Consider the following 16181-nt stretch of genomic DNA (forward strand, 5'->3'; position numbering starts at 1 on the left):
CCCACAGAAGCCCTTACTATTGTGTGCACCGTTGTTTTCTCTAACCGCAGCCTCAACTGCACTACAGCTAGTCCGTCCTTTCCCCAAGTAACTGACAGAAAGACTGAAGCCCATAAGAACAGGGTGACACGGGGCTTCTCAGCCAGCACATTGGCTAATACCACTGGTTCTCAAGCAGCCTCGCTTCCTTCTTTGGAGGGTAAGGGTCCCCAGGGAGCTGGCTTAGGAAGGAACTTTAAAGACTTGTCCCAGACTGTCCCTCTCTTACCCAGCAGGGAGCAAAATCATATAAACAAAGTCAGGACTTAGTTGAGAGAAATTCTTGGATGGTGGCGTGAGGATGGGTAGTTGGGGACAGAAGGGACAGGAACACTGGTGACACATAGCCAGGGGACTCTGGACTTTCCTGTCAGTGCCTTTAGTCAACTCCCCATACCGGGGGACCTGTGCTTCATTTATATTGGTGGCAGCTGGGCCTGGTGTCACAGCTGTCATTGCAGCACTCAGGAAGCTGGAGCAGGAGGATGGAATGTTCTAGGTCAGCCTGGACTATATAATGAATTCAAGGTCAGGCAGGGCAACTTAGTCCTGACTCAAAATAAAATGTACAAAAATAAGAGGTCCATCAAAGGGGCTGGGGTGTAGCTGTGTTCGGAGAAAGCTCTTGCCTAGCTGGGTTCGATGTCCACTACCGGGAAGAAAGCAGAGAGCACTGTGGCCCTGACATCAGGTTTGCATGAGGTCCTTCATCTCTTTGGACAGAATCTTCCCCTTTACTTTCATTTTTAATTGTGTGTGTGTGTGTGTGTGTGTGTGTGTGTGTGTGTGTGTGTGCCCACAGAGAACAAGACACCGGAACCCATGGAGACAGGGCAGAAGAGGACACTGGAGTCACAGGTGTTTGTGAGCCACCTGATGTGGTGCTGGGAACAGAATTCAGGTCCTCTGGGAGAGCAGTGTGTGCTTTCAGCCACTGAGCCATGTCTCCAGAGCCCCTGCTTCCCATTCTACAGAGACTTCCCAACTGAGGCCCAAGCTTCCATAGTACTCAGGGTGGAGATGACAACCAGTCCAGGGTTGTCTTCTAACCCTGGTGGCCAAAGGACCTAGTCTAGGATCCCCTGGGAAGGCTTTTTAAAGATTTACTTATTATATATGTAAATACACTGTTACTATGTCAGATTCCATTACAGATGGTTGTGAGCCACCATGTGGTTGCTGGGATTTGAACTCAGGATCTCTGGAAGAGCAGTCAGTGCTCTTAACCACTGAGCCATCTCTCCAACACCTCCCATCCCCACCCCACCCCCACGACCTCCTGAAGGCTTTAGGAAACCTCTAAAGTGGTATGTAAATCTTTCTGGCTTTGTCCTTGGTTCTGAGAATAGCTTTCAGCACTTGGTAGGTGTTGAATACATTTTGTTTTGTCTTGTTTTGTTGCAAAGACAGAGACCTGCTATACAACCCAGTCCAGCCTCAAACTTAAGGATCCTCCAGCACTGGCCTTGAAGGTCCTGGGATCCAGGCCTGCAGCACCAGGCAGAGATGCCCCCATCTCCTTCCCAAAGCAGTGCTTTCTGAAGCCCCTCCTCTTCCTATCAACAAACCCGCTCCTTCACAACGTGCTTTTGTATCCCCCATTCCTCTCTTCAAGTGCCCTCTTCAGTTCTCTGGAGAAGGGTTCCTTGGGACTTCTCGGCTGTGGGGGTTGGGGGAGGGAGGATGGGGGAGATCTCTCTGCCTCAGTAGCCTGGGGTGAGTATTTGTTTGTGTCTGAGGAGAATCTTCCTATCTCCTTGGCCTGGGATGAGTGGGGGGGTGTGGAGATTTTCCTATCTTGGGGCCGTTTCTACAACATAGAGACATCTCCCATTTCTTGACTCCCAGGGGTGGGACAGGCTACTCAGAGCTAGGCACTTCCTTTCCCCCTCCTGTTTGGTGAAGAAACCACCACAGCATCTGGATGACCCATTAAGCAAGAAAGAGGAAGGGATACCATTTGCTAAGTCAGGCAGCCCTGGCCACTCTGGGCGTGGGAATACACAGATATGGGAGGAACAGGGAGTTCAGGGTGGCCCCAGCACTGACTGACTCACCGTAAGACCTTCCACCCTTTGCCCTGCGGTCCTTTCCGCCTAGGCCCCTTGGGCACCCTTTTCCCAGAATGGACCAGGGGTTCAAGTTACATGATCTCTCAGGCCCTGTGTTTCTTCCACTAAGTCTTCCTTCAAAATAAATCCTAGTAACTAGTCCTACTGGCATGGTTCATGCCTTTAATCCCAGTACTCAAGAGGCAGAGGAAAGGGGGAAGTCTGAGTTCTAGGCCAGCTGAGTCTACAGAGCAAGTTCCAGGCCAGCCAGGGTTACACAATGAGACTTGTCTTAAAAAAATCAACTTGGTCCTGGTGGTACAGGCCCATCATCCCAGCTAGTCAGGAAACTGAGGCAGGGAGATCACAAGTTAAAGGCCTGTAAGAACTACAAAGGGTTCCAAACCAAGCCTTGGCAACTAGCCAAGACTAAGAGGGGAATGGAGAAAGGGGTGTGTAGACAGGCCCCAGAATCAGCTTCCAGTACAAAAACAAAGGAGGGGCAGTCGACGGGCCAGCGGATGGCTGACCAGGTCAAGGTTCCCAAGCCTGGTGACCTGAGAGACTCCCTGGGTCCCTCATGGTGGAGGGAGAGGACCGATTCCCTGGCCTCTGACCACCTCAGCAGTGATGTGGCAGAACCCCTCGCCATAAGAGTAAATAAATATAATTTTAAGAAGAACTGTCCCTGAGCAGCAGTGGTGCGCGCCTTTAATCCCAGCACTAAGGAGGGAGGCGGAGCCTGATGGATCTCTGCATTGGAGGCCAGCCTGGTCTATACAGTGGGTTCCAAAATAGTCTGGACTACACAGAGAAACCCCATGTCTTGGAAAAATAAAAACACTAAATTTAAAAGGGGTGGAGGAGTTGTCTTGCTATGTTTACTTTTTATTGTTAGCTCTTTCTCCCTGACAGCAGAATCTGGTCTTCACAGACCAGCATAATCTCTTGCAGCAAGAGATGGATGGAAGGGTGCATGGGTGGATGCTCTTCTTGTCCTGGGCTCCCTTTCTAAATCAGCCGTACTTACAACTCCTCCAGGCAGTTTGCCCAGATTGGCTCCAATCTGCTTTTGACAGTCCCTGCCTTCACCATCTCAGACTGAGAGAATACTGTTTGTGTTGAATGAATCTCAGATTATCTCTGCTTGACACAGCAGTTAACACCTGTAAGCCTAGCTCTCGGGAAGCTGAAAAAGGAAGACTATCACCTCAAAGCCAGATTGTGATAACTACACTCTGTCCAAAATACAAGAAAGAATTACCAGCATGCTAGGTATTACCAGGACCAGAACGGATTCTAGGCAGGGGCTCTACCGCTGAGCCACGCCCCCAGCCCCTCACTGGGAATTTTAGATAAACGCTTACTGCTAGATTACTTCCCCAGGCTTTGTTGTGTTTAATATTTTGAGGCGAGTTTCACTTTGTGGTCCAAGTGGGTCTTGAACTTCCAAATCCTTCCTCAGCCTCCAGAGCAGCTGGAATCACACGTTTGTAGCATTTGATCAGACTTTTGTGTCTTTATTATAAACCAAACCGTTGACTTAATTATCCCTTCATCCCAAACTCTCCATGGCTGACCCCCTGTCTCCTGGCTGTGCCATTCCCCTTCAGGCCCTGCTGGGATAAAGTGAATCATTGGGGATCATAGTGGAAGAAGATAACGGAGACACAAAAACCCCATCTTTTTTTGTATTCTTATGAATATTCACACGGCCATATTTACATACATTTGCATACAACGGGAAGGGTGCAGGAGGACACTTGGGCATGGGGTTCACTGTGCCGGGGGCAGCAGCACCTTCAGCGGCACCTGGTCCCCCTGGGCAGTCGGAGGCACTGCCCAGACAGCCCCGGACGACTTGGCAGTGGTGCTCCTCTTGGAGGTCAAGGGTGTCTCCAGGGTGAGGGAAGCATTGGCCATCTCCTGGGGCTTGTTGCTGGCCAGGAAGCGGAGGAGGTTGTGTAGGGCCTTGGCCACGTCACTGCGGGCACCCTCGTTGACCAGGCAGTAGAGGATGGGGTCAGCCACGCAGTTGAGGCTGGTGAAGGCTAGTGAGCTGTGGTAGGCGGAAAAGACTCGCTCCTCGAAGCCACAGTCCCAGGGCCGGCCCAGGTAGACGGCGCTGCGAGACAGCAGGAGGGCGTGATAGGGCGCAAAGCAGACCAGCACAATGGCGATGAGACTCAGGGCCAGGCGCTTGATCTTGACTTTCTCCTGGCGCTCGGTGGACACACTGCTCTGCACGGCCCGCAGGATGCCGCGGTAGCACAGCAACATGAGCGCCCAGGGGAAGAGGAAGCCCACAAAGACCCGGTACAGATTCATCCAGGCCACCCAGCGCTCCATGGGGAACTTCTCAAAGCAGAAGGTGTGGTTGTAGCGGTCACGAAAGAGCTCGTCGTGGAAGAGCGGCGCCGAGTTGGCGCCCAGCTCGGTGGCCCAGACCACGGAGCTCACGGCCACTGCTGTCTTGACCCGGCGCAGGCGTGCGAAGCGCAGCGGATGCGCCACGGCCAGGTAGCGGTCCACGGAGATGCAGCACAGGAAGGCGATGCTGATATAGATGTTGCTGTAGAAGATGAAGCCAAAGAGCTTGCAGGAGCCGGGGCCGTGGATCCAGTTGTCGTGGTGGAGGAAGTAGTCGACCCACAGCGGCAGCGTGCAGATGTACAGCAGGTCTGCGATGCTCAGGTTCATCAGGTAGACGCCCAGCTCATTGCGCTGGCGCACCTGGCGGTAGGCTGCCCACAGGGCCAAGCAGTTGGTGGGCAGCCCCACCCCGATGACGAAGATATAGAGGGATGGTGGGAAGAGGTGGTCCACTCGAGAGTCCACTTGGCAGCCCTCCCACGCGCCCGTGCCGTTGTCCATCCTGGGCGATGGGGCTTCCCAGGCACTTCCCCTGGCCCGCTGGGGCTACAGGGCCACGGGGGGCGGGAGGCCATCAGGCCCCCTGAGCCCCCTCTTTGGAGGCTCAGGGGAACATCCCAGGAGACAGTTCACAAGGACTGAAGTCCGGGTTCGCTTTGTGACAGGTTAAGCAAAAGGAGAACTTGAGAGGAAGAGCGTCGAGGAACGATGGAGGTAGGATAAGAGGTGGGGCTAATGCCAGTGGGGGTGTCTGCACACACAACCAGAGCACAAAGATGGGGGCACCAGAAAAAAATAGGTGAAGATAGTGTTTACAGGGGAGATGACACCAGAGATGTCATGACGTCTTAGAAAGTCAATATGGGCAGGATGAAGTAGCAGTGGGGTGGAATGTTCTAGAAGACTAAGGGAAGACACGGGGGAGCATCGAGAGAAGTCACAGAGTCGACAAGATGCAACTTAGAGTGCTGGCATCTGCTAGGACCCCAGCAGGAAACAGAACTATGTAAAGTCACCAGTGGGGGAAGAAAAACGAGGTCTCCTCTGGGGATGGACAAAGAGGAAGGGCTTGTAAGGGCTGGTGACTGTGGGAAGGGATGCTAGGAAACAGGAAGGTGAGTAAGTGGCGGAGCACAGGAGGATTGTGGGTAGGAAGGGGACTCCGAGGGGGGTTCCAGGAGACTCAGAGTCGATCCTGGTGGAGACTGAGGAGTGGAGATGAAGTTGTCCCACTCGCGACTGTACTGAGAGCTGAGATCGCTAGGCCTGAGGGGAGAGAAAACATTAGAGAAGCTGGCGTAGATGTCCATACCAGCCTTCCCAGCACCTTCCCGTTACTCCGGTGGAAGACGGCGGGGACACCCCCAACAAAGCCTGTTTGAGTATCACCCCGAGGCAGAGATGTCTAAGAGCATAGGATTGAGGGTGCCAGGCAACGGAAGGGCTTTCCAAATACAAATCGAAGACCCAAAACGTTGGCACGTGCCTTTGAACCCGGAAGGTAGAGCACGGAGAATTAGTTCAGAGTCATCCTCCACTACACTTTGGGTTTGAAGCTGTGAAAACCTGTTTCTAAGTAAGCAGTGGTTGGTGAGGAGGTTGGAGATGGCTCAGCGAGGGGAAGGGAGCTTGCAGCTAAGCTTTTCAACCCGAGTGTGATTCCAGGAACTCACACGGTGGAAGAAAACCAGTCCTATAGGTTGTCCTCTGATTCCTGCGTGTATAGCACAGCAAGCGCAATCGCGTGCGCGCTTGCGCGAATACGTTCCAATGCGGAGAGATGAAACAGATACAGATTGTCAAACTGAAGCAAGGTGAGCCTCAGATCTGTCCGAGGTCCTGATGCCCAAGGTGGGAACTCTCTGTTCTCAGCTCCTTTCTCAGACAGCCCTTTATTTCCCAGAGCCCTATGGTCATAAAAGGACCCTGGGGGTAAACAGTGGGACAAAGCTGGAGCTGTTAGACTCTGTAAAGGTCATGGTCAGGGACACGGGGACTGGCTCCAGCAGGGGGCGCAGCCCTCACACTTTCCCACTGTCCCTCCAGTGAGGACCTGAAACCTTATTCTGGGAAGATCTATCTACTCTTTCTTTTAGAGCAGACAACAGTCATGCGCCAAACCCCTCACCTGACGATCGATTGAACGGCCTGTACATATTTCGTTTACTCGGATGTAAACCAATCTCTTCCCCTCTCTCTCTTCTTCTCTGTCTCATGTAAGTCCAGGCTGGCCTTGAACCTAGCATGCAATTGAGGATAGCCTGGATGCTCCAGCCTTCTCCGAGTGCTCCACCACACACAGCTTGGATTGTTATCCTGGGCCCCATGCATCCGAGGAAGGTGCAGGACCAGCGGAGCCACATCCCCTGCACGTATGTTGGCTGGCTGGCTGGATTTTTGTGACTGGTTTTTACTGTGTAGCCCAGGCCAGTCTGAAACTCATAAACATACCTGCTTCCCCAGGGGTGAGACTAGAGGCAGGCACCACCGCGCCCTCCTTCAAAGCATTTTAAACTCAGGAGGCAGAGGCAAGCTGCTATCTGAGTTCGAGGCCAGCCTGGTCTATAGAGTGAGTTCCAGAACAGCCAGGGCTACTGAGGGGTTTATTTTGAAGAAAAATAAAATAAAATAAAGAGAGAAAGACAAAGAAAGAACCATACAAGCAAGATTAAACTAGGAAATCCAGTCTTAGACAATGAACAGAGAAGGTGCCACATGATCTGGAGGAAAAACACAGAAGATGGGAAGCCACCTCTGAAAAATCCCCAGAACACACTTAAAAAACACTGTGTGAGGGGCCAATGAGACGGCCTCTCTGAAAAGTTGCTTGCTGGCAAGCATCACGCCCTGATTTTATCCCCAATACCCACATGGCAGGAGAGAACTCACTCCCAGAAGTTGTCCTCTACACATATACCGGGGCAACAAACAAACAAACAAATGAATGTAATTTAAGAGAGAAAGGAGAGGGAGACGGTTAAGTCTACTAAACAAATGAGTAAATAATAGTCCAGAGAGGGGAAGGCATATGCCCAAAAGAAGTCACACAGCAAGTCTCGGAAACCCAAGTCTTTCTGCCTCCCACGGAAAGTTCCAGCTCTACCTTCAGATAGGTCCAGTGTCTCTATTCGCTTGCTTGCTCTATGTGGCCTTCATTGCTCAGGGGTTGTGACAGCATCTGTCTGGTCACTCTGTCTCCCTCAACTGCGCAGGGCAATCAGAATGACCTAAGGGAATCTGCTCTAGTGTTTTTCTTCAGGAACTTCCAAAGGCTTCCAAGAGTCTGGGGGCATGGCTCAGTGGTAGAGCCCCTGCCTAGAATCCCCCAGTGAGGGGCTGGGGGCGTGGCTCAGTGGTAGAGCCCCTGCCTAGAATCCCCCAGTGAGGAGCTGAGGGCGTGGCTCAGTGGTAGAGCCCCTGCCTAGAATCCTCAGTGAGGGGCTGGGGGCGTGGCTCAGTGGTAGAGCCCCTGCCTAGAATCCCCCAGTGAGGGGCTGGGGGCGTGGCTCAGTGGTAGAGCCCCTGCCTAGAATCCCCCAGTGAGGGGCTGGGGGCGTGGCTCAGTGGTAGAGTACCAGATTAGTATGTACAAGGCCCTAAGTTCTCTCTGTATTAATACAAGAAAATAAATAAACTTGCCAGAAAATGGAAGCTCCTGCTACAAAGGTTCTTCCCAGCTTCCTTACATTAAGCAATTTTCAATCCAATGAACTTCCTCCAGTACTGATACCCCCACACTCCCTCCCTGGCTGGCCTATGGCGTCTTCAGCTCCTCTTTCACGTCCTTCACTCTTTCTCGAGTTTTCGCGACCGAGTCCCCACCACCCCTACAACCGTCTCCTCTCAGCACTGCTCCGTATCCTGTTGGCTTCTGTGTGTCTGGAACTTCTTGGGGAACAAGGGACCCTGAGTGTCATGTGCACTGTTCTATTCCCCGTCAAAGGACAGTCCTTGCACAAAGTAGGTGTTCAACAAGTGCCTGGGTATAGAAGTCATTCCGGAAGCCCAGCGGCTAGGAGAGGGCAGAACACTCTGGCCATGACTCTCCCACCAGGACTCTCCCTCTCCTCCTCCCTGATGACTCTGCCCCAGGCATCAACAAGCCCTGGGGAGCCTGGGGGAAGAGGCCGCAAACTGGGAGGAGATTAAAGGGCAGGACCCATCTGCTTCCTGATTGACTAGGAAAGGTCGGGCCATGTCCGGATCCCTAAGGCCAGCACCCTGTGGGGAGTCCTTAAACACCCACCGTCCCACCCCTGAGCTGGAAACTTCTGGATCCAGATGAAGTGGGAGGGACTTGTTTCTGGGTAGACCAATGGGAGCCAGCTCAACGAACCATCAATCAAAACCTACCCAGACCAAGTCTTCCCCCTGGTCTCCTCTTTGCCCGCTTCCCCTCTGCTCTCTGCTCCCTCTCCCCCCTCTCTCTCCCGCCCCCAACCCCCACCTTCATCTCTCCTTTCCTATCTATACAGCAAGGGAAATGTTTTCCTTCTACAGAAGAGGGGTCTGATCTCTGTCCTGGTCACATCATCACACACACGGAAATCGTTGGCAAACTGAAGCGTCTTCAGTAAAATATTCGGTATTTGGGCCTGGGGACGTAGCTTACTGATAGAATGTTTATCTAGAGTCCAACAGTGAGTGCTGGGGTGTGGCTTCTCTAGCGTGAGGAGGGCTACAAAGAGGTCTGGGCCTGTAGCTCAGTTCAGGAAGTATTTGACTGACAAGCGCGGAAGTCCTGGGTTGTCTCCCCAGCACTTCATGAATCTGTCACGGTGGCCCAGGCCTATAGTCCCCACAGGTCGGCCTGGGACCAGTGAGACCCTGTCTCAAAATTTAAAGAGAAAGGAAGGAAGGAAGGCTGTACCGGGCTGAGGACATGACTCAGCGTGGACAGGCAAGCACCTGCCTTCAGACCCTCAGCACTCACATAAAAGCCCTTGAGAGAGAGCTGGGCGTCCCCTGAAACCCCCTTCCATGGCCCCAGGTCCCTGCTGAGAACGGGTACACAGGCAGCAAAGACATTCCTGGCAGCCAAAGGAAATGAACTTCCCATTGCCAATTTCCTCCCAGGGAACAGAGTCTGGCATCCACCCTGTCCTCAGCCTACCTGAGTCAGGAGGATGCTAGGCGTGGGGCAGAGAGGCACTGAGAGTCAGACGGACAAAATGACAGACAGACAGAACGCCAGACTGACCTTGCTTCTTCCCTACCTGACATCTGGCCACCACCACAGCACCCCCACACCATCCCCAGCCATCAGAGAACCTCTGATTCCTAGAATTCCATGATACAGGTTTATAGTGTGTGGGGGCAGGGAGTTATGTCTTCCCAGTCCATATGGGGAAACTGAGGCCCAGAGAGAAAGGCTGTTAATCACCATCTGGACTGAACAGTGTCTCCTTCTCTGAGTATTTTGTTCCTCTCATTCCCATACTAATGTCTTTCTAGGGGCTTCAAACTCCTTTGACAGTCTGTTAAAAACCAGGAATTGTTTATTTCTTTGTTTTTCAAGACAGTTTCTCTGTGTAGCCCTGGCTGACCTGGAACTCACCCTTTAGACCAGGCTGCCCTGGAACTCTGAGATCCACCTGCTTCTGCCTCCTGAGTGCTGAGATTAAAGTTGTATGTCACCACATTAGTTAACAGGGACTTTTTAAGAACATAGAGGGACGGCTCAGTGGTTAAGAGCACTGGCTGCTCTTCCAGAGGTTCTAAGTTCAAATCCCAGCAACCACATGGTATCTCACTGAGAGGGGAAGATATCAATATTCTCTTTGGACCTCCAAGTTAACGCGTGTGCGCACACATACACACACACACACACACACACACACACACACACAGACACACACAGACCCATCCTGGCTGGAGTGTCCCTTGCCCAGTCCCAGGTAAAGTCAATGTTATCTTTACCCTTAGTGTGTCTTTGGGGAGGTGCATGCAAGATGCAAGCCCGAATTCTACACCCCACCCCCAACTCAGGTTCCTGCAGGAAAAGATAAGTTCAAGGGAGGCACAACTTTTGGTGGGGAGATAGGAAAGGATAGCCTATACCCCAATCTCCGGTCAGCTCAGCTACTGAAGCCAGAGAAAATGCCTAGTTCAGAGCCTCCCTGACCCTCAGTGAGCAAAATTCAAAGACACAGGCTGAAAAGCCAAGAGGAAGCAGTGGTAGGCCCACAACCCCATCCTCATCCACCCTTAGCCCACCCACCACCCTCATTTCTGAGGCCACCAGACTAGCTCCGTCAGGTTTACTGCACCATGGGCTCCCAGTCTCCCCCATTCTGGAGGCCCTAGGGGACCGGCCAGCTCCGGTCTGCTCATTAGGGCCGAAATGTGATCAGTGTTTCTCGCTGCCCACCTGCTGCCTTGGCAGCAAGCGGAAATGGCGGGGGGCGGGGAGGGCGGGCAGTCCGGCCACCTGGCCGGGCCTCAGTTTCCCCGTTTCTATTAAGGAGCATCTCTGTCCCACCTCCACCCCCACCCCTGGCCTCTACACCCACACCACCCAGCAGGACTGTGGAATTCTTAGAGCTGCCCTGCTGACATTCTAGAACCCGGCGGTTCTCAAGCCCTGAGATTCTGTGGCCGGCCCCGTTTGTGGTCCGATGTTCTAACATTCTAGAGCCTTGATTCTCCGCTTTCTGTTATTATTATCCTCGCCTTTGCCAGCACGCGCCCTTGTCAGTTTCCAATATCCCAGGCGTCTCCCGGCCCAAGATTCTGAAGTTCTATTGTTAGAACTCTCTATGATTTAAAAGAAAAGAAAGAAAGAAAGAAAGAGAGGGAGAGAAATATAATAATAAAATAAAATAAAATAAAACACACGCTATGACTTTCATAATCTATTATTAAACCCTGGGTGATTTCTATCTTTTCCCAGCAAATGAATACACTACACGTTTCCCTTTTCTCTCTTTGTAGAAATGAGAACGCTTGGTAAATAGGTGAACCCGACTTCCTTTTCCCCCTCATTCCTGCACTGACTTAGCTGAAGGTTCACAGAGTTGGGGGGGTCAGGATAGCCGATCACCTGCCCCCCCAAATTATATTCTCTAAGGGACAGACACTAGGAACCCAGGCTGCTTCTGACCCCTTGCTCAGCGGTCTGGCCTCGTCCCTCCCTGTTCACACCAGCTGAGTTATTATTTGTCTAGACACAAACCAAATTATAGGCCCTGTCCCGGGGGAACAGTGGGCTTTGAGGGGAGGGTCAGGAGACAGGGGTGGAGTTAATTCACTTGGATTTTTTCTCTGCCTGAAACTCCTCCCCCTCAACACCCCAGCCCAACCACCTCTGGTCCTCTTTCCCCTCCACCAGCAAGCCCTCAGAAATACCTTCCCGCAAACCCCCTCCCTTCTGGCCTCCAGCCATTCTTACCCAAGTCTGGCAGGGTTCCCCGCCTACTCACTTAGCGGACCTCATTGCCCGAATTAATCCGACTTAGCGGTAGTGCAAAAGAATTCAGGTCTCCAGATATGGTCAAGGGAACCCAGGTCTCCGGATATGGGCTGCCCCTGACAAGAGCCCTAAGCCCTGAGGCTGGCGAAGACTTACTTCAGCTCCAAGGTCTCAGTTTCCCTGCTTGTAAAACGGAAGGGGCACGGCCTATGTGGTTTCCACAGGCTCTTTGCAGCACACAGCTTGAGTACCATAAACCTTCAAGATATCAGCACTACTGTGTGTGGATTGAAGGGTCAGAACATCAAAAGGGTCTTTGGATCCCTGTGTCTGTCTCGGGATGCCGGGTTACAGCATCCTAGGTCCTTTCATTCAAAGACAGGAAGGCAGGGTCTTATTAATTTAGCCGAGGCCGGCCTTAGACTAAGATTCTCCTACCTCAGCCTGGGTGACAAGGGTCTTTTGAGACAGGGTGTCATGCCACCTAGGCTGCCTGCAACCCTTGCTCCTGTCTCTTACCTTCCTAGTGCTAGGGCCACAGTCAGGTGCCAGCATCCCAGGGTCCAGGGCTCCTGGGTGGTATAAGTTTGGGAACCCTTCCTCGCCCATCCATCTCAGTATCCATTCCAAGGAGTATCCCAAACCCTGAAGTCGATCAAGTTCAACCTCAGAGACAGAGATTCTGGGAAGCCCTTTGGGTAGATTTCAGGGGGTGCAGCTGGTCGGAGGGTCTAGAAGGAGTGCTGAGGGGCTCCCCATCATTTACATTAGTGTCCCCAGTGCACATCCAGCTTGGGACACACACACACACACACACACACACACACCAAAGCTTGGGGAATTCTGAAATGTAATCTGGAAATTCAGTTCCAGGGAAGGGGAGTAAGACAAAGTAGGAAGGAGTTAACAGAGACCCAGCCAAATTCTGGAGGGGAGGAAGTGCGGGAGGAAGTCCACCCCCCCCCCCAGCCAGGAATTCCTGAGACAGGAGGGTGGGGTAGGTGTGACCTCAGAACCCATGGGGTGACTACAAAATGGGTCCTGGGGTCATGGTGTCACTCAGAGTCCATTTACCCTGGATTGCAATCCTGCTATCCCCTACCCCAATTCTAAGCAGCCCCACAACCCAGAGGAAAAGGTTCCAGGACTTAGGGAGCAGGATGGGAGGGGGCAGGAGGGCACTAAGGCACCACAGCAACGTGGGTGTGGGCTAGAGGAGCCAGAGCAAGCTGAGATGGTCACGCACAGAGAGAAGGAGAGGGAGAGTGTCTCACACCAACAGGGGAGTGGAGGTCAGGAAAGAGGTAGAGGGAACCAGAGGCGGATGGAAAGGGCAGGTGAGGGATCTCAAGAGATGCAGAAATAGAGCCCACTGGGTTTGTTGCTGAAGGGGGCTGAGGCAGGAGGATGGTCAGTTTCAGTTTAAGTAAACTTGATCTGTAGAGCCAGGGGCTAGCTTTAAAACGCCAGATGGTGGAGAGTCAGGTGCGGTGACACATACCTGTAGTCCCAGTAGACTCTAGGAAACGAAGGCAGGAGGATTGCAGTGAATCCGAGGCCAACATGGACATGAGACTGAGTTCAAAGATAGTTTACGGTATGCGGCGAGATCGTGTGTGTGTGTGTGTGTGTGTGTGTGTGTGTGTGTGTGTGTGTGTGTGAGAGAGAGAGAGAGAGAGAGAGAGAGAGAGACTGACAGAGACAGAGAAACAGAGAGACAGAGACAGAGAAACAAAGACAGAGACAGAGAGACAGACAGAGAGAGGGGAGGGGAGGGAGGGAGAGAGAGATAAGGAGGGAAGAAGGGGAGAGAAAAAGGAGACCCAGAGGCAAGGGATCTTAGGGACCCCACGGACAGGAGGGAGAAGCAGAAAAGATGGGTTCTCCAGAGCCGGGTGGCGGACAGGGGAAGCTGCAGGGAGACTGAGGCAGCGGAGCGGCCACCTAGAGTCTACAACCTAAGAAAGGGTAGGATGGGAACGGGGGGGGGACAGCACCCACCTGCTCCGAGGCTGGGCTGGGCGACCGGTGTCGGTGACTTGGTCCGGACTCTGCGCAGCGCAGGGACCCGGCGGGCGCCCCCGCGGGGCAGGAGAGCAGCGACAACCCCTGGCCAGGGGCTGGAGTCGGAACCCAGGCCCCGCCCCAGCCAGGCCCGCCCCCATTAACCCCTCCTCTGCCGCTCCCCTGCACCCCACGTGTCCCCCACCCCCACCCCGCCCCGGGAACTCTGGAAATCTCACCTGCTGCTGCCTCAGAGACACAACCCATTAACTCCTTCCTTACCATTTCTCCAATTCCACACTTCGAATTTAAGCTCCCTCCCTGCAGGTCTCCGTTACTACGTCTTTCTTTTTAAATATGTTTATTTATTTTATGTATATGAGTACACTGTAGCTGTCTTCAGATGCACCAAAAGATGGCATTAGATCTTGTTACAGATCTGCTGTGAGCCACCATGTGGTTGCTGAGAATTGAACTCAGGACCTCTGGAAGAGCCGTCAGTGCTCTAACCACTGGGCCACTTCTCCAGCACCCTATCCACATCTTTCTAAGAGACTGAAAACAAAGAGGTCTGTTAAGGGGTCAGTGGATTGTCTCAGCAGACAGGCGATTGCTACTAATGCATCCCCAGGACCCGCCCAATGGAAGGAGAGACTGGGACTCCTGCAAGTCGTGCTCTGACTTCCATAGGGCACCCCCCCAGATAAATAAATGTAAAAATAAACATGTTAAATGGCGGCCTGTTAAGTCCACCTCAGGTATCAGAACCTCAAATGGAAGGAACCTTGGGGGGTCATTTCTTAGGCCCTGCCTCTGTTTCTTCCACAAAGCGGCCAGACAGGACACTTTTCTCCACCCGTGTGTGTGTGTGTGTGTGTGTGTGTGTGTGTGTGTGTGTGTGTGTGTGTTTGACTTCACAGAGAGCATAATGTCAACTCTAACAATGCAGCGTTCTGGGTTACGTGTGTGTGCCTGTAATCTTCCAGCACTTGGAAGGCTGGGGCAGGAGGATGGCTGAGAGTTTGAGGGTTTCCACTGGGCTGTCCAGGGCACCCTCGACTGCCCTCTAAATGCTTCATTTACCCACAGGTCACATCAGCACCTCACGCTGAGAGGAGCGGGTGGCAGGAGGGCCATTCTTGTGTTGAGGTTGATTACTCTGGTGTGGCTGTTGCCTGGAAGTGAGATTCCCATTGTTTTCAGGAAGTGTGCAAAGGTTCCAAAGAACTGCACTGCCCTCTTTTTATCCTGGTCGGTCACTTCCTGCACAGATTAGTCCTGAGAGGTCATTATAGATGCCGGGACTTCTGATCTGCCTGGAATACAGCCCTCCAAAAACAACAGCAGTGATGGCGTTCACAATTCTAACTTACATAGTTATTTCATCTTGGCTGAGAAGATAGAACCAGCCTTACACATACTAAGCAAGTGCCACACCCCAGCCCCTCACTGGGGGATTCTAGGCAGGGGCTCTGTTACTGAGTATACCACTTAGTATTGTGCTTGTTTTTCCAGACTAGATTTCACTGTATAACCCTGGCTGGACAGGGAATCAAAGAGATCCACCTTATTCTGTCTCATTAGTGCTTGGATCACCATACCCAATTCTGGGTGTGTGTGTGTGTGTGTGTGTGTGTGTGTGTGTGTGAGAGAGAGAGAGAGAGAGAGAGAGAGAGAGAGAGAGAGAGAGAGAGATTATTCGTGCACCATTTTAAGTAGTTTCTCAGGAATCATCATCTTGGATTTTTGTTGTTTTGTTTTGGTTTTAGGGTTTTTTTTAGGGTTTTATTTTTTAAATATTATTTATTTAATATATATAAGTACACTGTCACTGTCTTCAGACCCTATTACAGATGGCTGTGAGCCACCATGTGGTTGCTGGGATTTGAACTCAGGACCTCTGGAGGAGCAGTCAGTGCTCTTAACCACTGAGCCATCTCTCCAGCCTTAGTTTTAGTTTTTCAAGACAAGGTTTCTGTGTCACCCTGACTGTCCTGGAACTCATTCTGTAGAGCAGGCTGGCCTTGAACTCAGAGATCTTCCTGCCTCTGCCTCCTGAGCACCGGGATTAGTGTGTGCCAACTTGTCTGATTAAAATCCACGTTTGTTTATTTATTCTGTGTAAGGACATGTGGGGAGTTGGGTGTCACGGTACATGTGGAGGCCAAAAGACAAGTTCATGGAACTGGCTCTCTCCTTCCACCTTCGTGTGGGTCTAAAGGCCCAAACTCAGGCCGTCAGACTTGGCAGCAAATGGCTTTACCCATCAACTCATCTCAACAGCTACAACATGCCTCGCTTCA

The 16181-nt window shown here is 52.2% G+C and overlaps 1 protein-coding gene across 1 annotated transcript; it reads right to left on the reverse strand.

Moving 5' to 3' along the window:
* Positions 1 to 3715: 3715 nt before the first annotated feature.
* On the reverse strand, positions 3716 to 13962 carry GPR4 (G protein-coupled receptor 4). The gene is made up of 2 exons (XM_080908403.1): positions 13876 to 13962; positions 3716 to 5729 (listed from the first exon to the last, which is right to left on the reverse strand). The coding sequence occupies exon 2, from the start codon at positions 4962 to 4964 to the stop codon at positions 3867 to 3869; it is 1098 nt and encodes a 365-aa protein (XP_080764529.1). The 5' UTR covers positions 4965 to 5729; positions 13876 to 13962; the 3' UTR covers positions 3716 to 3866.
* Positions 13963 to 16181: the final 2219 nt, after the last annotated feature.

Source organism: Micromys minutus, assembly GCF_963924665.1.
Source record: "Micromys minutus genome assembly, chromosome: 32".
Taxonomy (NCBI): Eukaryota; Metazoa; Chordata; class Mammalia; order Rodentia; family Muridae; genus Micromys; species Micromys minutus.

Excerpts from the sequence above, each read along its gene's own strand:
- GPR4 (XM_080908403.1), bottom strand. The coding sequence starts at position 4,964 with ATGGACAACGGCACGGGCGCGTGGGAGGGCTGCCAAGTGGACTCTCGA.